The following is a 25,101-nucleotide window of genomic DNA, read 5'->3' on the forward strand; positions in this document are numbered from 1 at the left end:
GATATGTACACCAGGGATATATACACCAGGATATGTACACCAGGGATATATACACCAGGGATATATACACCAGGGATATATACACCAGGGATATATACACCAGGGAAACACAGGGATATATACACCAGGGAAACACAGGGATATATACACCAGGGATACATACACCAGGGAAACACAGGGATATATACACCAGGGATATATACACCAGGGATATGTACACCAGGGATATATACACCAGGGATATATACACCAGGGGAACACAGGGATATATACACCAGGGATATATACACCAGGGATATATACACCAGGGATATATACACCAGGGAAACACAGGGATATATACACCAGGGATATATACACCAGGGATATATACACCAGGGATATATACACCAGGGATATATACACCAGGGATATATACACCAGGGATATATACACCAGGAAACACAGGGATATATACACCAGGGATATATACACCAGGGATATATACACCAGGGATATATACACCAGGGATATATACACCAGGGAAACACAGGGATATATACACCAGGGATATATACACCAGGGATATATACACCAGGGATATATACACCAGGGATATATACACCAGGGATATATACACCAGGGATATATACACCAGGGAAATAAGCGATAGGTGAAACAGATCAGGGTTTGACATGAATATGGAGAAAAATAAAATGATCATTTGTCATTTTTTTATGATGATACACTATTTTACGAATAGATATGGCAGGTTTCAGGACACTGATGTATCTGAATATGTAAAAATATATATAATGGCACTATTTTCACCACCAAAGAATATCAGTGTGATTTTAATATGATTTGACTCTTTGCAGGCTGTCAGGCTGTCTAGTCACAGAGGAAGGCTGTGCTTCTCTGGTCTCAGCTCTGAGGTCAAACCCCTCACACCTGAGAGAGCTGGACCTGAGCTACAATCACCCAGGAGACTCAGGAGTGAAGCTGCTCTCTGCTGGACTGGAGGATCCACACTGCAGACTGGAGAAACTCAAGTATGTAGAGGGTTTATGTCAATGTTCATATCAGACATGTTGGACTTATCAGGCTAGTTAAGATAAACATTCTTACCACCACCTGGACAAAGTTATATGATGACTGTGTGTGTGTGTGTGTGTGTGTGTGTGTGTGTGTGTGTGTGTGTGTGTGTGTGTGTGTGTGTGTGTGTGTGTGTGTGTGTGAGTTCAGGTGTATCCCTCAATGACTGTCTGTTCTTCTGCTTACCGCTACAGTGTGGAACATGGTGGAGAGAACAGAATGAAACCTGGACTTAGAAAATGTGAGTGTTGACTGCTGTGAAGAATATGACTAAGAATAAGTCTTAATTCAAGTTAAGTCAAAGACCACCATCATTGCTTACTTGGTCATATTAAATATCAGCTGTAGTTCTACAGAAGCAGAAATCAGGGACAACAAAGTTTACAAAGAGTTGCTTTGACTGTGTGTGTGTGTGTGTGTGTGTGTGTGTGTGTGTGTGTGTGTGTGTGTGTGTGTGTGTGTGTGTGTGTGTGTGTGTGTGTGTGTGTGTGTGTGTGTGTGTGTGTGTGTGTGTGTAATTAATAGGAATAAGTGTGTTTTATATTACCAGACAGTATAACATATGATCATTCAACAAGTCTCAAGTTACCTTAACTTCTCCTTTTGATACCTAGAAACATCTACATGAAATTAATTAGTGAAAAGTGAGTTAACATTCTAATATGAATGATGATGGTTTCTAATATTGTGTCTGGTTTCATCCATCAGATGTCTGTGATCTCACACTGGACCTAAACACAGTAGACAGAAAACTCTCTCTGTCTGAGGAGAACAGAAAGGTGACATGTAGGAGAGAGGAGCAGCCGTATCCTGATCACCCAGAGAGATTTGAGGACTGTGGACAGGTGCTGTGTAGAGAGGGTCTGACTGGGCGCTGTTACTGGGAGGTAGAGTGGAGTGGGAGAGGGGCTGATATAGGAGTGACATATAAAGGAATCAGCAGGAGAGGAGGTGATGACTGTTGGCTTGGATACAATGACAAGTCCTGGTGTCTGAACTGCTTTGACAACAGTTACTCTGCCAGTCACAATAATAAACCCACTACCATAGACGTCCGCCCCTCCAGCCCCCACAGAGTAGGAGTGTATCTGGACTGGCCAGCCGGCACTCTGTCCTTCTATAGAGCCTCCTCTGACACACTGACCCACCTGATCACATTCACCTCCACATTCACTGAGCCCCTCTATCCAGGGTTTAGGGTTTGGAAATGCTCCTCCTCTGAAATAATAACCTGACACACAAACTGGACACACACACACACACACACACACACACACACACACACACACACACACACACACACACACACACACACACACACACACACACACACACACACACACACACACACACTGGATTCACACACACACACACTGGATTCACACACACACACACTGGACTCACACACACAGACAAGACACACACACACACTGGACACACACACTGGACACACAAACATGCACACACACACACACACTGGACAAACACACACATACACTGGACAAACACACACACACACACTGGACAAACACACACACACACACTGGACAAACAAAAACACACACACTGGACTCACACACACACTGGACTCACACACACACACACACCGGACTCACACACACACACTGGACTCATACACACACACTGGAATCACACACACACACACACTGGACTCACACACACACAGACTGGACTCACACACACAGACAAGACACACACAGACTGGACACAAACACACACACACTGGAATCACACACACACACACACTGGACTCACACACACACACACACACTGGACTCACACACACTCATTGGACTCACACACACAGACAAGACACACACACATTGGACAAACACACACACAAACACACACACACACACTGGACTCACACACACACTGGACAAACACACACACACGTACACACTGGACAAACACAAACACACACACACTGCACAAACACACACACACTGGACACACACACAAACACTGGACACACACACACACACTCTGAACAAACACATACACACACTGGACTCACACACACACTGGACAAACACACACACACGTACACACTGGACAAACACAAACACACACACACTGCACAAACACACACACACTGGACACACACACAAACACTGGACACACACACACACACTCTGAACAAACACATACACACACTGGACAAACAAAAACACACACACACACACACACACACTGGACAAACAAAACACACACACACACTGGACAAACACACACATACACACACACAGTGGACACACACACACAGTGGACAAACACACACACAGTGGACACACACACACAGGACACACACACGCACACACAGGACACACACACACACACACACACACACTGGCTGGACAAAACACACACACTGGACACACTCTGGACACACTCTCACACACACACATGCACGAGGACCTCTTCCAATTAAACATTTAAACTCTTATAATAACACCATTAAAATGTGATAATTTGATGTATGGATGTATTGTACTTTTCATAATAAAACATACTTGAAACAAGAAAAGCAACTGGTTGCATGAAACAAATATAAAATTAAATACAAAACTATTAAATGTGTGAAATTCAATTAAACAAATCGTACAATTTGTACAACAGAATGTTGTGATGCAGGGTCACTGTAGCAAACAGTGTTGTGATGCAGGGTCACTGTAGCAAACAGTGTTGTGATGCAGGGTCACTGTAGCAAACAGTGTTGTGATGCAGGGTCACTGTAGCAAACAGTGTTGTGATGCAGGGTCACTGTAGCAAACAGTGTTGTGATGCAGGGTTATGGAGCAGCTGCAGAGGAGGGTTCTTTACCACGACACAGACTCTGTGGTCTGTGTAAGGAAACATGGTGATTGGAACCCCCTCCTTAGCAACTATCTGGGTGGTTTACCACGACACAGACTCTGTGGTCTGTGTAAGGAAACATGGTGATTGGAACCCCCTCCTTAGCAACTATCTGGTTTAAGAAGTGAACTCGAAGATGGTGACCATATCCTAGAGTGGTCTGTGGACCCAAAAGCAAAGCAAAAACGTGGTGTTGGTAGGCGTGACACAAACTATGAAAATGCTCCGCGTGTAAACTTGGAATAGGTCACACGTCAAGGGTTTGTATAAACGACCGTATTAGTGTTTTATAAACTTTGAACTCCTACAAAAAGATTGTTAGGGATTAAAAGAGGTTCCATCTACATAATGCCTCACTTACTAAAAGATTCCAGGTCTAGGTCCTTAGCAACTATCTGGGTGGTTCACTGTTGAATTTATTATGGATTTATTATTATTATGGATAAATTAATAAACAAAATCCCCATTTTAAATAGAATTGTATCTAGGTGTCACGCCTTGGTCATTGTATCTTGTGTTTTTTGTTATATGTTTGGGTAGGCCAGGGTGTGACATGGGTTTATATGTTGTATTTCGTATTAGGGTTTGTATTAATTGGGAGTGTGTATTATTAGGGTGTGTCTAGTTAGGCTTGGCTGCCTGAGGCGATTCCTAATTGGAGTCAGCTGATTCTAGTTGTCTCGGATTGGGAACCGTATTTAGGCAGCCTGAGTGCGCGTTGTATTTCGTGGGTGATTGTACCTGTCTTAGTGTTAGTCACCAGATAGGCTGTAATTTGTTTCACTTGTTTGTTGTTTTTGTATTTTCAATTATTTCATGTACCGCTTTATCTTTATTAAAGGTCATGAGTGACCTACACGCTGCATTTCGCTCTGCCTCTCTTCTAACAGCAGACGAATATCATTACACTAGGGTAAACTTATACTCTGTATGTTTGATAACAATATGAGTTCATAAGAAGAAAGTGTGTGACAGGACAGGAGTAATAAAATGTTAAAGAGACCATTCCAACTGGGCAGGAACAAATGGGTTGTGTAAACACATAAGGCCAACTGAAACTCTGGGGTTTTTATGTTAGATGACCATTAAATTCAAAAACACACACAGCGATTTGTCACAGTCACAAAAGCATAAATATAGATCAAATGAATCACTAACCTTTGATTATCTCCATCAGATGACACTCATAGGACATCATGTTATACATGTATTGTGTGTTTTGTTCGATAATGTGCATATATATATAAAAGGATCTCAGTTTACATTGGCGCGTTACGTGCAGTAATGTTTTGATTCCAAAACATCCGGTAATTTTGCAGAAATACTCACAATAAACATTGATAAAATATGCAAGTGTGATTCACAGAATTAAATATAAATGTATCCTCTATGCAACCACTGTGTCTGATTTTTAAAATCTTTACGGACAAAGAATAATCTGAGACCGTAGCTCAGAACCCAAAGAAATAGCCGCCATTTTGGCGTCAACAGAAGCTACAAAAAACACTATAAATATAAACTTACCTTTGAATATCTTCATCAGAAGGCAGTTCCAGAAATCCCAGTTCGACAATAAATGACTGATTTGTTCCATAAAGTTCCAAAAAGCCCATAATTTAGCCACTTGTTGTTAGCTTGCTCAGCCCAGCATTCAACCCTCAAAAGCACGAGCAATTCCTCCAGACAAAAACTCAAAAGTTCCATTACAGGTCGTAGAAACAAGTCAAATGATGTATGCAATCCATATTTAGGATGTTTTAAACATTAATCAGCTATAAGGTTCCAACTGGAGAATTTCATTGTCTGAAGAAAAGCATAGGAACGGGAGGACACTCTCTCGTGACCGCGCGTAACGAGACCGAGGCTTTCTGCCAGACCACCCACTCAAAGAGCTATTATGAGCCCCACCTTTATAGTAGAATCATACAACCAGAATCTAAAGACGGTGACATCTTGTGGAAGCCCTAGGAAGTGCATGCTCATCCATATCTAAGATGGACAACCAATGGCACTGTTTTCTAAATTGAGTTCTCACTTCCTGTTTGGATTTCTTCTCAGGTTTTTTGTCTACCATATGAGATCTGTTATACTCACAGACATAATTCAAACAGTTTTAGAAACTTCAGAGTGTTTTCTATCCACCAGCAATACTATTATGCATATATTCCCATCTGGGACTGAGTAGGAGGCCGTTTACTCTGGGCACTCCTTTCATCCAAAAGTGAAAATACTGCCCCCTAGCCTCAACAGGTTCTAAATATCTGGAGGAAATCACACAGTTCTGCCTCCATGTCAAGATTCATGACAAACATCAACCTGCAACTGGGAGAAGGCAATGTAAAATCAAAAACAAAATTGTTTTCACAATTAACATGCCTTTTCTTGTTTCAATGTTTTATTATGAAAAATACAATATCTTCTTGTATACTTTTACAACTAAATACACTAAAATCACATTTTATTTGTCACATACACATGGTTAGCAGATGTTAATGCGAGTTTAGCGAAATGCTTGTGCTTCTAGTTCCGACAATGCAGTAATAACCAACGAGTAATCTAACCTAACGATTTCACAACAATTACCTTATATACACAAGTGTAAAGGGATAAAGAATATGTACATAAACATACATGAATGAGTGATGGTACAGAGCGGCAGAGGCAAGATGCAGTAGATGGTATCGAGTACAGTATATACATATGAGATGAGTAATGTAGGGTATGTAAACATTAAATTAGGTGGCATTGTAAAGTGGCTAGTGATGCATTTTTTCCCATCAATTACCATCAATTTCCATTATTAAAGTGGCTGGAGTTGAGTCAGTATGTTGGCAGCAGCCACTCAATGTTAGTGGTGGCTGATAAACAGTCTGATGGCCTTAAGATAGAAGCTGTTTTTCAGTCTCTCGGTCCCAGCTTTGATGCACCTGTACTGACTTCTCCTTCTGGATGATAGCGGGGTGAACAGGCAGTGGTTCGGGTGGTGATGATGCACCTGTACTGACCTCTCCTTCTGGATGATAGCGGGGGGTGAACAGGCAGTGGCTCAGGTGGTGATGATGCACCTGTACTGACCTCTCCTTCTGGATGATAGCGGGGTGAACAGGCAGTGGCTCGGGTGGTGATGTTGCACCTGTACTGACCTCTCCTTCTGGATGATAGCGGGGTGAACAGGCAGTGGCTCGGGTGGTAATGATGCACCTGTACTGACCTCTCCTTCTGGATGATAGCGGGGTGAACAGACAGTGGCTCAGGTGGTGATGATGCACCTGTACTGACCTCACCTTCTGGATGATAGCGGGGTGACCAGGCAGTGGATCGGGTGGTGATGTTGCACCTGTACTGAACCCTCCTTCTGGATGATAGCGGGGTGAACAGGCAGTGGCTCGGGAGGTGATGATGCTCCTGTACTGACCTCTCCTTCTGGATGATAGTGGGGTGAACAGGCAGTGGCTCGGGAGGTGATGATGCACCTGTACTGACCTCTCCTTCTGGATGATAGCGGGGTGAACAGGCAGTGGCTCGGGTGGTGATGATGCACCTGTACTGACCTCTCCTTCTGGATGATAGTGGGGTGAACAGGCAGTGGCTCGGGAGGTGATGATGCACCTGTACTGACCTCTCCTTCTGGATGATAGCGGGGTGAACAGGCAGTGGCTCGGGAGGTGATGATGCACCTGTACTGACCTCTCCTTCTGGATGATAGCGGGGTGAACAGGCAGTGGCTCGGGTGGTGATGATGCACCTGTACTGACCTCTCCTTCTGGATGATAGTGGGGTGAACAGGCAGTGGCTCGGGAGGTGATGATGCACCTGTACTGACCTGTCCTTCTGGATGATAGCAGGGTGAACAGGCAGTGGCTCGGGTGGTGATGTTGCACCTGTACTGACCTCTCCTTCTGGATGATAGCAGGGTGAACAGGCAGTGGCTCGGGTGGTAATGATGCACCTGTACTGACCTCTCCTTCTGGATGATAGCGGGGTGAACAGACAGTGGCTCAGGTGGTGATGATGCACCTGTACTGACCTCACCTTCTGGATGATAGCGGGGTGAACAGACAGTGGCTCGGGAGGTGATGATGCACCTGTACTGACCTCTCCTTCTGGATGATAGCGGGGGTGAACAGGCAGTGGCTCGGGTGGTAATGATGCACCTGTACTGACCTCTCCTTCTGGATGATAGCGGGGTGAACAGACAGTGGCTCAGGTGGTGATGATGCACCTGTACTGACCTCTCCTTCTGGATGATAGCGGGGTGAACAGACAGTGGCTCGGGAGGTGATGATGCACCTGTACTGACCTCTCCTTCTGGATGATAGCGGGGTGAACAGACAGTGGCTCAGGTGGTGATGATGCACCTGTACTGACCTCTCCTTCTGGATGATAGCAGGGTGAACAGACAGTGGCTCGGGAGGTGATGATGCACCTGTACTGACCTCTCCTTCTGGATGATAGTGGGGTGAACAGGCAGTGGCTCGGGAGGTGATGATGCACCTGTACTGACCTCTCCTTCTGGATGATAGCGGGGTGAACAGGCAGTGGCTCGGGAGGTGATGATGCACCTGTACTGACCTCTCCTTCTGGATGATAGCGGGGTGAACAGACAGTGGCTCGGGAGGTGATGATGCACCTGTACTGACCTCTCCTTCTGGATGATAGCGGGGTGAACAGACAGTGGCTCGGGTGGTGATGATGCACCTGTACTGACCTCTCCTTCTGGATGATAGCGGGGGGTGAACAGGCAGTGGCTCGGGTGGTGATGATGCACCTGTACTGACCTCTCCTTCTGGATGATAGCAGGGTGAACAGACAGTGGCTCGGGAGGTGATGTTGCACCTGTACTGACCTCTCCTTCTGGATGATAGCGGGGTGAACAGGCAGTGGCTCGGGAGGTGATGTTGCACCTGTACTGACCTCTCCTTCTGGATGATAGCGGGGTGAACAGGCAGTGGCTCGGGAGGTGATGATGCACCTGTACTGACCTCTCCTTCTGGATGATAGCAGGGTGAACAGGCAGTGGCTCGGGAGGTGATGATGCACCTGTACTGACCTCTCCTTCTGGATGATAGCGGGGTGAACAGGCAGTGGCTCGGGAGGTGATGATGCACCTGTACTGACCTCTCCTTCTGGATGATAGCGGGGTGAACAGGCAGTGGCTCGGGAGGTGATGATGCACCTGTACTGACCTCACCTTCTGGATGATAGCGGGGTGAACAGGCAGTGGCTCGGGTGGTTGTTGTCCTTGATGATCTTTATGGCCTTTCTGCGACATCAGCAGTGTATGTGGAGCGTATGTCCATATATAATTGTACTATTTGTTATTCAACATAAAAGACGTACAACAAATGATCACATTGGTATTTTAACGGTGGTATTGTTTAAATTGTTTAAATTTAACAGTTTAATTGTTTAAATGGTTTAAATTTAAGAGTTTAAATGTTGAAACAGAGATGATAAACAGAGGATCCATCTAAAACAGTATAAAACAAGATGATAAACAGAGGATCCATCTAAAACAGAATAAAACAAGATGATAAACAGAGGATCCATCTAAAACAGTATAAAACAAGATGATAAACAGAGGATCCATCTAAAACAGTATAAAACAAGATGATAAACAGAGGATCCATCTAAAACAGTATAAAACAAGATGATAAACAGAGGATCCATCTAAAACAGTATAAAACAAGATGATAAACAGAGGATCCATCTAAAACAGTATAAAACAAGATGATAAACAGAGGATCCATCTAAAACAGTATAAAACAAGATGATAAACAGAGGATCCATCTAAAACAGTATAAAACAAGATGATAAACAGAGGATCCATCTAAAACAGTATAAAACAAGATGATAAACAGAGGATCCATCTAAAACAGTATATAAAACAAGATGATAAACAAGAGAGGATCCATCTAAAACAGTATAAAACAAGTGCAGTATGTTCTGAGAATGTTACTTTAACGTCAACTCAAAACGTCACACTATAACTTCATGGGAGTCTTGTGGAAAGACTGCATGTTGTTTTGGGGGATTGATCGTCTTCATCAACATTTGCAGAATATTCCTGTAATATTTTCACCTCTTGTCAGACGATAAACAGTCTAGTCGGCTGCAGACATTCATAAGGACTTCTAGTAGTTTATTTGCCATTTGCAGGTATTAAAAGTAATACATACATTGTAATTCCTTGTTGGATCTCTCTCACATATAGGACAGTACATACCAGAGGAGGCTGGTGAGGGGAGGACGGCTCATAATAATGTCTGGAACAGAGTGAATGGATGGAACACATGGAAACCACGTGTTTGATACCATTCTACTTATTCCCCTCCAGCCATTACAAGCCTGTCCTCCCCAATTAAGGTCCCACCAACCTCCTGTGGTACAAAACAAACAGTAAAATATATCATAAAAAATGCAAAGTGGTAAAAGATCAGAAAAGGAACCAAAGGTTCAGTCAAGTTCTAATAGTCTGATGGAAACAGTTTAGGTTGATGATTTAACAGGCAGATAGAACTGGGATAGAAGCTGTTCTAGAACCTGTGGTCCAGAAACTGATTTAACAGGCAGATAGAACTGGGATACTGCTGTTCTAGAACCTGTGGTCCAGAAACTGATTTAACAGGCAGATAGAAATGGAAGAAGCTGTTCTAGAACCTGTTTGGTACCAGAAACTGATTTAACAGACAGATAGAACTGGGATAGAAGCTGTTCTAGAACCAATTGGTCCCAGAAACTGATTTAACAGACAGATAGAACTGGGATAGAAGCTGTTCTAGAACCTGTGGTCCAGAAACTGATTTAACAGGCAGATAGAACTGGGATAGAAGCTGTTCTAGAACCTGATGGAAACAGAAACTGATTTAACAGACAGATAGAACTGGGATAGAAGATGTTCTAGAACCTGTGGTCCAGAAACTGATTTAACAGACAGATAGAACAGCGCCACAGGTAACTTCCACAAAGCTGTGAACGATCTGAGAGACAAGGCAAGAAGGGCATTCTATGCCATCAAAAGAAACATAAATTTCAACATACCAATTAGGATTTGGCTAAAAATACTTGAATCAGTCATAGAGCCCATTGCCCTTTATGGTTGTGAGGTCTGGGGTCCGCTCACCAACCAAGACTTCACAAAATGGGACAAACACCAAATTGAGACTCTGCACGCAGAATTCTGCAAAAATATCCTCCGTGTACAACGTAGAACACCAAATAATGCATGCAGAGCAGAATTAGGCCGATACCCACTAATTATCAAAATCCAGAAAAGAGCCGTTAAATTCTACAACCACCTAAAAGGAAGCAATTCACAAACCTTCCATAACAAAGCCATCACCTACAGAGAGATGAACCTGGAGAAGAGTCCCCTAAGCAAGCTGGTCCTGGGGCTCTGTTCACAAACACAAACACACCCTACAGAGCCCCAGGACAACAGCGCAATTAGACCCAACCAAATCATGAGAAAACAAAAAGATAATTACTTAACACATTGGAAAGAATTAACAAAAAAAACAGAGCAAACTAGAATGCTATTTGGCTGTACACAGAGAGTACACAGCGGCAGAATACCTGACCACTGTGACTGACCCAAAATTAAGGAAAGCTTTGACTATGTACAGACTCAGTGAGCATAGCCTTGCTATTGAGAAAGGCCGCCGTAGGCAGACATGGCTCTCAAGAGAAGACAGGCTATGTGCTCACTGCCCACAAAATGAGGTGGAAACTGAGCTGCACTTCCTAACCTCCTGCCCAATGTATGACCATATTAGAGAGACATATTTCCCCAGATTACACAGATCCACAAAGAATTCGAAAACAAATCCAATTTTGAAAAACTCTCATATCTTTTGGGTAAAATTCCACAGTGTGCCATCACAGCAGCAAGATTTGTGACCTGTTGCCACGAGAAAAGGGCAACCAGTGAAGAACAAACACCATTGTAAATACAACCCATATTTATGCTTATTCATTTTATCTTGTGTCCTTTAACTATTTGTACATTGTATATATATATATATATATATATATAATATGACATTTGTAATGTCTTTACTGTTTTTAAACTTCTGTATGTGTAATGTTTACTGTTAATTTTTGTTGTTTTTCACTTTATATATTCACTTTGTATGTTGTCTACCTCACTTGCTTTGGCAATGTTAACACATGTTTCCCATGCCAATAAAGCCCTTGAATGGAATTGAAATTGAATTGAATAGAACTGGGATAGAAGCTGTTCTAGAACCTGTGGTCCAGAAACTGATTTAACAGACAGATAGAACTGGGATAGAAGCTGTTCTAGAACCTGTGGTCCAGAAACTGATTTAGAACAGACAGATAGAACTGGGATAGAAGCTGTTCTAGAACCTGTGGTCCAGAAACTGATTTAACAGACAGATAGAACTGGGATAGAAGCTGTTCTAGAACCTGTGGTCCAGAAACTGATTTAACAGACAGATAGAACTGGGATAGAAGCTGTTCTAGAACCTGTGGTCCAGAAACTGATTTAACAGACAGATAGAACTGGGATAGAAGCTGTTCTAGAACCTGTGGTCCAGAAACTGATTTAACAGACAGATAGAACTGGGATAGAAGCTGTTCTAGAACCTGTGGTCCAGAAACTGATTTAACAGACAGATAGAACTGGGATAGAACTAGAACCTCCAGAAACTGATTTAACCAGATAGAACTGGGATAGAAGCCTCTTTGATACAGGAACTGCCTAGCAACCACTGGTCCTCACTAGACTGGTGCTCTGCATGGCTATTTCTCCATTGGAGTTTTTCAGGTTAAGTGATATCTGTGTTTATGGGACCACTTAGTGATGGAAAAATGTGTCTGTTTGTTCAGAAATGATGGTCCTCATTTGAAGGTCCTGTGTCAAGGTCCTCACAATTATAGGAAGCCGTGTGTGTGTGTGTGTGTGTGTGTGTGTCCAGTGTGTGTGTGTGTGTGTGTGTGTCCAGTGTGTGTGTGTGTGTGTCCACTGTGTGTGTGTGTGTCCAATGTGTGTGTGTGTCCAATGTGTGTGCTTGTGTGTGTGTGTCCAGCAATGTGTGTGTCTCCAGTGTGTGTGTGTGTGTGTCCAATGTGTCTGTGTGTGTCCAATGTGTTTGTGTCCAGTGCGTTTGTGTGTCCAGTGTGTGTGTGTGTGTGTGTGTGTGTGTGTGTGTGTGTGTGTATGTGTCCAATGTGAGTTTGTGTCCAATGTTTGTGCTTGTGTGTGTGTGTGTGTCCAATGTGTGTGTGTTTGTGTCCAGCATGTGTGTGTGTGTTACAGTTTTTTTGGATTGATTACACACTCAAATGAAAAGTAGTACACTATTAGCAAAACCTTACACTCAAGAAGCAAAACATCAGCCCATATTTGCACAACTATAAGCACATTGTCAACCTCACACTTGTTGCAAAACTCTACACACAGTGATTTTCAAAACACTAAACACACTTAATATACATTACACACAAAAATCTATCATGAAGTCACATCCTTGCAATACCAAAGCACTGACTGTCAAATTACCCTCCAACCTATTGGTTCAACACAGTCATCAGGTGTGCAAACACTCGTTTGCTTACAGTTTTTCTCAGTCGCTTTGGTGCATTTCTTAGATCAAAAGTGCAATTCTTGATACTACTTGTACAAATTCCAAATCATCTAGTTACTTGTGTACATCATTAAAGCAATTTCTTATTCCTTTTGAACAAATTGCAATTGATAATGTACAAGTGTCAGCTTTTTTCCACATTATCAATTGCTCATGTCATGTTGATCAAAATATAGTAGATGGTTCTCTGTTCAATAGTCTTACCCCTCAAAACATCTAGGCATTAGTTCCTTGCATAAGCCATTACATGCAAAATTGTTGAACTATTTGTCATAAACTGTCAAGCATAGTTTTACATTTCTATTAGACCTTTTGTACAAAAACGTGAATTGTTGAATGGTGCAGGTGAAATTGACCCTCACTCATGAAGGAATGGAAAGTGTTAGTTCAACCAACAATCAACCAATTATCTAAATTGCTCAAAGTTGCATCTCATGAAGAATAATATATATATATATAAATAATGCCATTTAGCAGATATGCCATTTAGCAGATATTAGCATTGATATTAGCATCAGATTGGACTGATCATATCAGCATCATGTTATATCTACAGTAGCTTTGATTGGATAATATAATATATAATAATATATGCCATTTAGCAGACGCTTTTATCCAAAGCGACTTACAGTCATGTGTGCATACATTCTACGTATGGGTGGTCCCGGGGGATCGAACCCACTACCCTGGCGTTACAAGCGCCATGCTCTACCAACTGAGCTACAGAAGGACCATATATTATTATTATTATATTATGAAGAATCAATTGGCAAGCATATATAGACAGACCACAACACAGAGTTGCAATTTTCCAATAATGGACGAACCAGGAAATGAACAGGGTCAACACCCAAGAGGAGGAAGAAGAGGAGCAAGGATGCGTGGTGGAAGGCAAAACAGAGGAAGAGTCAGAAGAGGACATAGGCGCATATCTGATGACATAAGGGCCACTATTGTAGACCATGTTGTCAATCATGGCCTTACAATGGCTGAGGCGGGTCGAAGGGTGCAGCCGAATATTGGGAGATCAACCGTGTCCTCAATAGTTCAAACGTTTCGAAGAGAGAACAGGTATGTCCACCAATGTACAGTGCACTGTTACTGTATATAAGCAGTATACTGTATACTTCCTACAATGCTTCATATTACAGTAGTCCACTTGTATTTCACAGCATACCGAAATATACTCTATACAGATACATACTGCACCTTACATGCACCCACCTGTATGTTTTACAGTAAAATGTGTGTTCGCATAGTTTTTGTCTATGTGAAAGCGTGCGATGCATCACTGCATTTCCCCACATAGGACTGCAAGATTACCTCAAACCGGTGGCAGAGGACGCCTTTTCACACCTCAACAGGAGGAGGCTATTTGCACCACGGTCCGAGCAAACAATGCCATGAGACTCAGGGAAATACAAAGGACCATTATAGAAGACAACGATGTCTTTGAAAACATCCATACGGTTCGCATCTCAACCATCTACAGGGTGCTGCATAGAAACCAGATGAGTATGAAACAGCTGTACCGTGTACCATTCCAAAGGAATGAGGACAAAGTTAAGGAGCTACGGTACCAGTATGTACAGTTAAAACATATATCTATGTAACTACTTTACAGCAACATTTTATAGTGATACATAGTACAGTAAGCATAAACTGCACACATTTCCATTGCTGTGGAAGGAACATGCAATATATATACATTTTATGTCACTCTTCCTTACCAAAACAAATTCAACTGTGTGTTCTGGGATATAGCGTATAATGGAGTTGGAATCAAGTGAACCCTCTCACAACTTTGTATACGTGGCTTCAACCTGACCAAATGCAGAAGGCGGGGTCGGAATGTCATCGGTCACAGAGCTACTGTGGATTTGCCAGGCCAACGGGGAGGAAATATCACCATGTGTGCTGCTATTTCGGAGCATGGTGTCCTAACCCATATCCCCCTTATAGGGCCATACAACACCCAGCATCTACTCAACTTTTTAGAGACTCTCTACAGGGCTCTCATCCCTGATGATGAGAGGGGTCTGCTTAGAGAGGATTTGCCAAAGTATGTGGTCATTTGTGATAATGTGAGTTTCCATCGATCAAACATCATAAGGCAATGGTTTGTGACCCACCCGAGGATGCTCATAGAATTCCTCCCACCTTATTCACCATTCCTTAATCCAATTGAGTAGTTATTTTCAGCATGGAGGTGGAAGGTGTACGATCGTCAGCCACACACACAGATGACCCTGCTGGCTGCAATGGATGCAGCATCTGAGGACATCACAGTAGACGCCTGCAGAGGATGGATAAGGCATTCCAAAAGATTCTTTCCACGTTGCATTGGAAGGAAAATATCCGGTGTGATGTGGATGAGAATATGTGGGCCGACAGACAGGAACGTCTGGATGTGTAGAGACAGCACAACAGTGCTGCGGGCAAAGTTGTGCCTTAGGGGTGGTTTCCTGTGTTTCTTTCTAATTTAGTTTTTTTCCCTTTGTGCCCCTTGGGTTGTCCAGTCTCTTTCAATCAATAACCCACATACAGTAATATGTAAATAGTACTGTTGAAATTGATATATGCCATAGAAGTGCAGCCTTGTGCATTTTCAATACAGTAACTGTCATCCAAACTGTAGCCTAAGTTTACATCAGGTAATACTGTCAAAGTACACAGTTACATTGACAACATGCCTAAACATTTTGACGACCTTGTTCATGAACAATGACTCAATGACTTATCATTCTGATGACACTGACATGATCATTGGCATGAATATTTACTTTTGAGAGATGTACTATGGATTTTTAGTGACTGACTAGCTTTAGAAACATATATATTGTATATTGCAGTTTGTACAAATAGTTCTGAGAAATGCACTTACGTTTTTTTTTTGGATTGCTTAAACACTAAAATTAAAAGTAGTACACTATTAGCAAAACCTTACACTCAAGAAGTAAAAAAAAATCTATCATGAAGTCACGTCCTTGCAATACCAAAGCACTGACTGTCAAATTACCACACCCTCCAACCTATTGGTTCAACACAGTCATCAGGTGTGCAAACACTCGTTTGCTTAATTGTAGACACACCAATCAGGTGTATAAGCACTATAAAAAGCAGCAGGTGAGTTCATCGGTCTTCAAGCACAATGGAAAGAGTCAGAGAAAGAATAAGAGGAGGAGGAGGAGGAGGAGGAGGAGGAGGAGGAGGAGGCGGAGGGAAGACGACGACGACGACAAGAAGGTGCTCAAAGAGGACGAATCTGACAAATGAGATCCACGCAACACTGGTTGACCACGTTGTCAACCACGGCCTGGCGCTGAGGGAGGCTGGACTGCGAGTACAGCCAAATCTAAGCCGATATACAGTGGCAAGTGTGATGAGAACATTGACTGGAAAATAGGTATTGTAAAAATATCATCATATCAAAAACATCTGCACGGTTTCAGTAACTGCTTACAGTACTGTATTCTATGCACCATCAGCAACCTCATACACCATCAGCACTTCTGTTACCTTTTCCTGTGAAATTACTGTACTATTGTATACTGAGTTTTCTCTACATAGGATTGAGGGTCAGGGACGACAAGGGGGAAGGTCTCCTATATTCACAGAACAGCAAGAGAGGGAGATAGTAAACATGGTTTTGGCCAACAATGCTATAACACTCAAGCAGCTCCAATCTAACATTGTCAATAACCAATAGCCATTTCCAACGATATCCATCAGGTCTCAACATCAACACTGGCACGCATCCTAAAACAAAAACATATTCAAATGAAGCAAATTTATCGAGTGCCTTTCGAGCGCAATTCCGAAAGGGTGAAACGACTGCGGCATGATTATGCAGAGGTATGTATTCACCCTAACAGTGTGATCTTGCATACTGTCTCATAATCTTTTACTGTACTGTAATATGTATACTAGATCTACACTGAACTACATTTTTGCCTGACACTGTTTTACGAATGGATGGAGAGATATCCAGCATGAGTTCATTTACGTAGATGAGGCTGGGTTCAACCTGACGAGAACACGAAGGAGGGGAAGAAACCTCATTGGCCACAGGGCTATAGTCAATGTCCCAGGGCAACGTGGGGTAATATAACACTCTGTGCAGCCATTACACAGAATGGGGTCCTCCACCGCCATGCCCATATGGGCCCTTACAACACAGCACTCATACTTACATTCTTGGACCAATTGCACAACATAACAGCAGCAAATCAAATCGATCATATGCAATACATTGTTGTCTGGGACAATGTGTCTTTCCACCGCTCTGCTCTGGTTCAGAACTGGTTTCAACAACATCCACATTTCACCGTCCTGTATCTTCCACCATACTCTCCATTCCTCAACCCTATAGAAGAGTTTTTCTCGGCATGGCGGTGGAAGGTATATGATCTCCGTCTCCAGGCTGAGGTACCCCTCATCCAAGCCATGGAGGAGGCCTGTGACCAGATGGAGGTAGCAGCAATGCAAGGATGGATTCGTCATTCAAGACGTTTCTTTCCAAGGTGTCTTGCTAATGACAACATTGCCTGCGATGTTGATGAAATTCTCTGGCCAGATCCAGCTAGGCGAAGAGACAATGTCTAGTTATTTTTTATTTAATTTTTTTGATCTTACAATACGTAAAGTGACGTTTGGTTACAGTATTATGAATCTCCATGTCAACATTTTGGGTGTGTTGAGAAATAAATGAGTTTCTTCAGTCTGCAACATTGGTCTTGTGTAGTGTTTGGTGAATTGACATTATATTTGTACTTTGTTGATAGTAGCCTAGTCTAATCATATGGAAGTAGAAGTGCTAAAAGTGTTTTAGGTTTATCACAGCAGAGTGTAACTCGTGCAACCACAGTATAGTAATGTGAAACGTGTGTGTTTCATATGGGAACAAAGTTAGTTAGGTTTTTAAAAAGAAGGGTATAGTTTTTACAAACTTTTACTTTCAAACGTTTAATTTTGCAAAGGATCTGTAGTGTTGTGCTAATTGTGTGTAGTGTTTTGAAAATCGTGCTTAAGCAATCAAAAAAAACTGTAACAGGCCTTGTCTTGTTTCAAGTATGTTTTATTATGAAAAGTACAATATATCCTTGTATACTTGTACAACTATGGAGCGTATGTCCAGATATAATTGTACAATTTGTTATTCAACATAAAAGACAACAAATGATCACATTGGTATTTTAACAGTGTTATTGTTAGAGTTTAAATACATTGGAAGAGAGGTCTTGGGTCAAGGTTCTCACAACTATAGGAAGACGCGCAGTGTGTGTGTTTGTCCAGTGTGTGTGTGTCCTGTGTGTGTGTGTCCAGTGTGTAGTGTGTGTGTGTGTCCAGTGTGAGTGTGTGTGTGTGTGTGTGTGTGTGTCCAGTGTGTGTGTGTGTGTGTGTGTCCAGTGTGTGTGTGTGTGTTGTGTGTGTCTGTGGCAGTGTGTGTGTCCAGTGTGTGTGTCCAGTGTGTGTGTGTGTGTTCAGTGTGTGTGTCTGTGGCAGTGTGTGTCTGTGTGTGTCCAGTGTGTGTGTGTGTGTGTCCAGTGTGTGTGTGTGTGTGTGTGTGTCCAGTGTGTGTGTGTCCAGTGTGTAGTGTGTGTGTGTGTGTGTGTCCAGTGTGTGTCCAGTGTGTGTGTGTTTGTGTATCCAGTGTGTGTGTCCAGTGTGTGTGTGTGTGTGTCCAGTGTGTGTGTGTGTGTGTGTGTGTGTGTGTGTGTGTGTGTGTCCAGTGTGTGTGTGTGTGTGTCCAGTGTGTGTGTCCAGTGTGTGTGTGTGTGTGTCCAGTGTGTGTGTGTGTGTCCAGTGTGTGTGTGTGTGTCCAGTGTGTGTATGTGTGTGTGTGTTGCCAGTGTGTGTGTGTTTCCAGTGTGTGTGTGTGTGTGTGTGTGTGTGTGTGTGTGTCCAGTGTGTGTGTGTGTGTGTGTCCAGTGTGTGTGTGTGTGTGTCCAGTGTGTGTGTGTCCAGTGTGTGTGTGTGTGTGTGTGTGTGTGTGTGTGTGTGTGTGTGTGTGTGTGTGTGTGTGTGTGTGTGTGTGTGTGTCCAGTGTGTTTGTCAAGTGTGTTTGTGTACAGTGTGTGTGTGTGTCCAGTGTGTGTCTGTGTGTGTGTGTGTCCAGTGTGTGTGTGTGTGTCCAGTGTGTGTGTGTGTGTGTGTGTCCAGTGTGTGTGTGTGTGTGTGTGTGTGTGTCCAGTGTGTGTGTGTGTGTGTGTGTGTGTGTGTGTGTGTCCAGTGTGTGTGTGTGTCCAGTGTGTGTGTGTGTGTGTGTGTGTCCAGTGTGTGTGTGTGTGTGTGTGTTGCCAGTGTGTGTGTGTGTCCAGTGTGTGTGTGTGTGTGTGTGTGTCCAGTGTGTGTGTGTGTGTGCAGTGTGTGTGTGTGTGTGTCCAGTGTGTGTGTGTCTGTGTGTCATGTTATTATTTCAGGGACACTGAGTCACCATCAAAACAAAGCCTAAACCCTGGATAGAGGGGCTCAGTGAATGTGGAGGTGAATGTGATCAGGTGGGTCAGTGTGTCAGAGGAGGCTCTATAGAAGGACAGAGTGCCGGCTGGCCAGTCCAGATACACTCCTACTCTGTGGGAGCTGGAGGAGGGGACGTCTATGGTAGTGCGATTCTTATTGTGACAGGCAATATAATTGTTGTCACAGCAGAACAGACTCCAGGACTTGTCATTCCATCCAAGACAACTTTCCTTATCCCTTCCTCTCCTGTTGATTCCTTTATATGTAACTCCTATATCAACCCTCCCACTCCACTCTACCTCCCAGTAACAGCGCCCAGTCAGACCCTCTCTACACAGCACCTGCCCCCAGTCCTCAAATCTCTCTGTGTGATCAGGATACAGCTGCTCCTCTCTCCTATGTATCACCTTTCTGTTCTCCTCAGACAGAGAGAGGTGTCTGTCTACTGTGTTTGGGTCCAGTGTGAGATCACAGACATCTGATGGATGAAACCAGACACAATATTAGAAAAATCATCATCACATTAGAATGTTAACTCACTTTTCACTAATTCATTTAATGTAGATGTTTCTAGGTATCAAAAGGAGAAGTTAAGGTAACTTGAGACTTGTTGAATGATCATATGTTATACTGTATGGAAATATAAAACACACTTATTACCATCAATTACACACACACACACACACACACACACACACACACACACACACACACACACACACACACACACACACACACACACACACACACACACACACTGTCAAATCAACTCTTTGTAAACTTTGGTGTCCCTGATTTCTGCTTCTGTAGAACTACAGCTGATATTTAATATGACCAAGTCAGTAATGATGTTGGTCTTTGACTTTGACTTAACTTGAATTAAGACTTATTCTTAGTCATATTCTTCACAGCAGTCAACACTCACATTTTCTAAGCCCAGGTTTCATTCTGTTCTCTCCACCATGTTCCACACTGTAGCGGTAAGCAGAAGAACAGACAGTCATTGAGGGATACACCTGAACTCACACACACATGTTTGTGCCCAGTGTGTGTGTCCAGTGTGTGTGTCCTGTTTGTGTATTGTCACTCTCACACAGTCAGCATATAACTTTGTCCAAGTGGTGGTTAGAATGTTTGTCTTAACCAGCCTGATAAGTCCAACATGTCTGATATGAACATTGACATAAACCCTCTACATACTTGAGTTTCTCCAGTCTGCAGTGTGGATCCTCCAGTCCAGCAGACAGCAGTCTGACTCCTGAGTCTCCTGGGTGATTGTAGCTCAAACCAGCTCTCTCAGGTGTGAGGGGTTTGACCTCAGAGCTGAGACCAGAGAAGCACAGCCTTCCTCTGTGACTAGACAGCCTGACAGCCTGCAAAGAGTCAAATCATATTAAAATCACACTGATATTCTTTGGTGGTGAAAATAGTGGCAGTATATTTTTCTACATATTCAGATATATCACTGTTCTGAAAGCTGCCGTATCTATTAATAAATTAACATATCATTATTATAAATGATCAAAGTATTGCCTGTTTTTGTAGAGAAAGAAATATGGAGAGTACGAATATGTGAGTAGACTGACCAGACCAGTTTAAAAAGCAGTATCAGTCAAAAGACAGACAGTGAGGGATCAGATTTAGATTGTATTGAGTATACAGTCCACACCATATCTATTTAGACAGTGAGGTATCAGATTTAGATTGTATTGAGTATACAGTCCACACCATATCTATTTAGACAGTGAGGTATCAGATTTAGATTGTATTGAGTATACAGTCCACACCATATCTATTTAGACAGTGAGGTATCAGATTTAGATTGTATTGAGTATACAGTCCACACCATATCTATTTAGACAGTGAGGAATCAGATTTAGATTGTATTGAGTATACAGTCCACACCATATCTATTTAGACAGTGAGGTATCAGATTTAGATTGTATTGAGTATACAGTCCACACCATATCTATTTTGAAGGTGAAGCAAACATTTTAATTGTGTCTCTATACTCCAGCATTTTGGATTTCAGATCAAATGTTTCATATGAGGTGACAGTATATAATGTCACCTTTTATTTGAGGATATTTTTAATACATATCTGTTTCAACCTTTAGAAAAATTAAAGCATTTTATGTTTCTAGTCCCCCTTTTGAAGAAGTCATAAGTATTCTGACACTTAAAGTGTATTAAATTAGTCAAAAGTTTATCTGGTCCCATATTCCTCGAACACAATGAGACATCAAGCCTGTGACGCACTGACTGAGAAAGATCATGAATGAATCATGAATAATAATGAGTGAGAAAGTTACACAGGCTACACACAAAACATGCTAACCTCTCACCATTACCAATAACACAGGCTACAACAAAACATGATAACCTCTCACCATTACCAATAACAGAGGCTACAACAAAACATACTAACCTCTCACCATTACCAATAACAGAGACTACAACAAAACATGCTAACCTCTCACCATTACCAATAACAGAGACTACAACAAAACATGCTAACCTCTCACCATTACCAATAACAGAGACTACAAGAAAACATGCTAACCTCTCACCATTACCACACAACAGAGGCTACAACAAAACATACTGACCTCTCACCATTACCAATAACACACTGGCTACAACAAAACATGCTAACCTCTCACCATTACCAATAACAGAGGCTACAACAAAACATACTGACCTCTCACCATTACCAATAACACTGGAAACAACAAAACATGCTGACCTCTCACCATTACCAATAACAGAGGAAACAACAAAACATGCTAACCTCTCACACATTACCAATAACAGAGGCTACACAAAACATACTGACCTCTCACCATTACCAATAACAGAGGCTACAAACAAAACACACTAACCACTCACCATTACCAATAACAGAGGCTACAACAAAACATACTGACCTCTCACCATTACCAATAACAGAGGAAACAACAAAACATGCTGACCTCTCACCATTACCAATAACAGAGGAAACACAAAACACACTGGAACCTCTCACACATTACCAATAACAGACACTAGACACAAAACACACTAACCTCTCACCAGACACAATAACAGAGGCTACAACAAAACATAGGAGAACCTCTCACCATTAGACAATAACACTGGAGACACAAAACATGCTAACCTCTCACACATTACCAATAACAGAGACTACAACAAAACATACTAACCTCTCACCATTACCAATAACAGAGGCTACAACAAAACATGCTAACCTCTCACCATTACCAATAACAGAGACTACAACAAACATGATAACACTCTCACCATTACCAATAACAGAGACTACAACAACACATGATAACCTGTCACCAGACCACACACACAGGAGGACAACAAAACATACTAACCTCTCACCATTACCAATAACAGAGGATACAACAAAACATGCTAACACAAACACCATTACCAATAACAGAGGAAACAACAAAACATGCTAACCTCTCACCATTACCAATAACAGAGACTACAACAAAACATGATAACCTCTCACCATTACCAATAACAGAGACTACAACAAAACATGATAACCTCTCACCACTGGAGACCAGTAACAGACACTACACACACAAACACTGATAGACACAAACACCACTTACTAATAACAGAGACTACAACAAAACATGATAGGACTCTCACCATTACCAATAACAGAGACTACAACAAAACATGATAACCTCTCACCATTACCACATACAACAGAGACTACAACAAAACATGATAACCTCTCACCATTACCAATAACAGAGACTACAACAAAACATGATAACCTCTCACCATTAAGAATAACAGACACTACAACAAAACATGATAACAAACTCACCATTACTAATAACAGAGACTACAACAAAACATGATAACCTCTCACCACTTACCAATAACAGAGACTACAACAAAACTGATAACCTCTCACCATTACTAATAACAGAGACTACAACAAAACATGACTAACCTCTCACCATTACCAATAACAGAGACTACAACAAAACATGCTAACCTCTCACCATTACCAATAACAGAGACTACAACAAAACATGCTGACCTCTCACCATTACCAATAACAGAGACACAACAAAACATGCTAACCTCTCACCATTACCAATAACAGAGACTACAACAAAACATGATAACCTCTCACCATTACTAATAACAGAGACTACAACAAAACATGCTAACCTCTCACCATTACCAATAACAGAGACTACAACAAAACATGAGAACCTCTCACCATTACCAATAACAGAGACTACAACAAAACATGCTGACCTCTCACCATTACCAATAACAGAGGCCACAACAAAACACACTAACCTCTCACCATTACCAACACACAGAGACACAACAAAACATGCTAACCTCTCACCATTACCAATAACAGAGGCTACAACAAAACATACTAACCTGGAGACTCACCATTACCAAAAACAGAGACTACAACAAAACATGCTGACCTCTCACCATTACCAATAACAGAGGCCACAACAAAACATGCTAACACACTCACACATTACACAACAACAGAGACTACAACAAAACATGCTAACCTCTCACCATTACCAATAACAGAGACTACAACAAAACATGCTAACCTCTCACCATTACCAATAACAGAGACTACAACAAAACATGCTAACCTCTCACCATTACCAATAACAGAGGCCACAACAAAACATGCTAACCTCTCACCATTACCAATAACAGAGACTACAACAAAACATGCTAACCTCTCACCATTACCAATAACAGAGACTACAACAAAACATGCTAAACTCTCACCATTACCAATAACAGAGACTACAACAAAGCCTGACAGCCTGCAAAGAGTCAAATCATATTAAAATCACACTGATATTCTTTGGTGGTGAAAAGCAGTGGCAGTATATATTTTTTAAATATTCAGATATAAAAAATATTCAGATATATCTGTGTCCTGAAACCTGCCATATCTATTTATAAATGAATGTTTCATTATTAGAAATAACAGATGATCAAAGTATTGCCTGCAGATAGAAAAATGTATAGTACAAATATTTGAGTAGACTGA

At 42.0% G+C, this 25,101-nt stretch overlaps 2 protein-coding genes and 1 long non-coding RNA gene across 4 annotated transcripts in view; 1 reads left to right on the top strand and 2 right to left on the bottom strand.

Moving 5' to 3' along the window:
- The first annotated feature begins 854 nt into the window (after positions 1 to 854).
- On the top strand, positions 855 to 3,622 carry LOC127920149 (stonustoxin subunit beta-like). The gene is made up of 3 exons (XM_052503944.1): positions 855 to 1,031; positions 1,269 to 1,315; positions 1,783 to 3,622. Exons 2-3 carry the CDS (start codon positions 1,294 to 1,296, stop codon positions 2,307 to 2,309), a joined length of 549 nt encoding a protein of 182 aa, XP_052359904.1. The 5' UTR covers positions 855 to 1,031; positions 1,269 to 1,293; the 3' UTR covers positions 2,310 to 3,622.
- A 6,435-nt stretch (positions 3,623 to 10,057) lies between these two features.
- On the bottom strand, positions 10,058 to 12,602 carry LOC127920150 (uncharacterized). 2 transcript variants are annotated; one of them, XR_008105244.1, is made up of 3 exons: positions 12,322 to 12,602; positions 10,859 to 12,259; positions 10,058 to 10,494 (listed from the first exon to the last, which is right to left on the bottom strand). It is a non-coding gene; the product is annotated as an uncharacterized LOC127920150 (long non-coding RNA). The 2 variants fall into 2 exon arrangements; XR_008105245.1 differs by lacking the exon at positions 10,058 to 10,494 and adding an exon at positions 10,682 to 10,796.
- Positions 12,603 to 19,438: 6,836 nt separating this feature from the next.
- LOC127920151 (NLR family CARD domain-containing protein 3-like) overlaps positions 19,439 to 25,101 on the bottom strand; it is a 41,125-nt gene continuing 35,462 nt past the window's right edge. The window contains 4 exon segments of the mRNA XM_052503945.1: positions 19,439 to 20,502; positions 20,950 to 20,996; positions 21,225 to 21,312; positions 21,315 to 21,397. Of these exon segments, the coding sequence (XP_052359905.1) occupies positions 19,976 to 20,502; positions 20,950 to 20,996; positions 21,225 to 21,312; positions 21,315 to 21,397 (745 nt within the window). The 3' untranslated portion in view covers positions 19,439 to 19,975.

Source organism: Oncorhynchus keta, unplaced genomic scaffold (assembly GCF_023373465.1).
Source record: "Oncorhynchus keta strain PuntledgeMale-10-30-2019 unplaced genomic scaffold, Oket_V2 Un_contig_18504_pilon_pilon, whole genome shotgun sequence".
Classification (NCBI taxonomy): Eukaryota; Metazoa; Chordata; class Actinopteri; order Salmoniformes; family Salmonidae; genus Oncorhynchus; species Oncorhynchus keta.

What these genes read in the sequence shown, in the direction of transcription:
- LOC127920149 (XM_052503944.1), top strand. Translation starts at nt 1,294, where the DNA reads ATGAAACCTGGACTTAGAAAAT. An exon ending in GAAACCTGGACTTAGAAAAT is followed by an intron (nt 1,316 to 1,782) that starts GTGAGTGTTGAC and finishes TTCATCCATCAG; the next exon opens with ATGTCTGTGATCTCACACTG.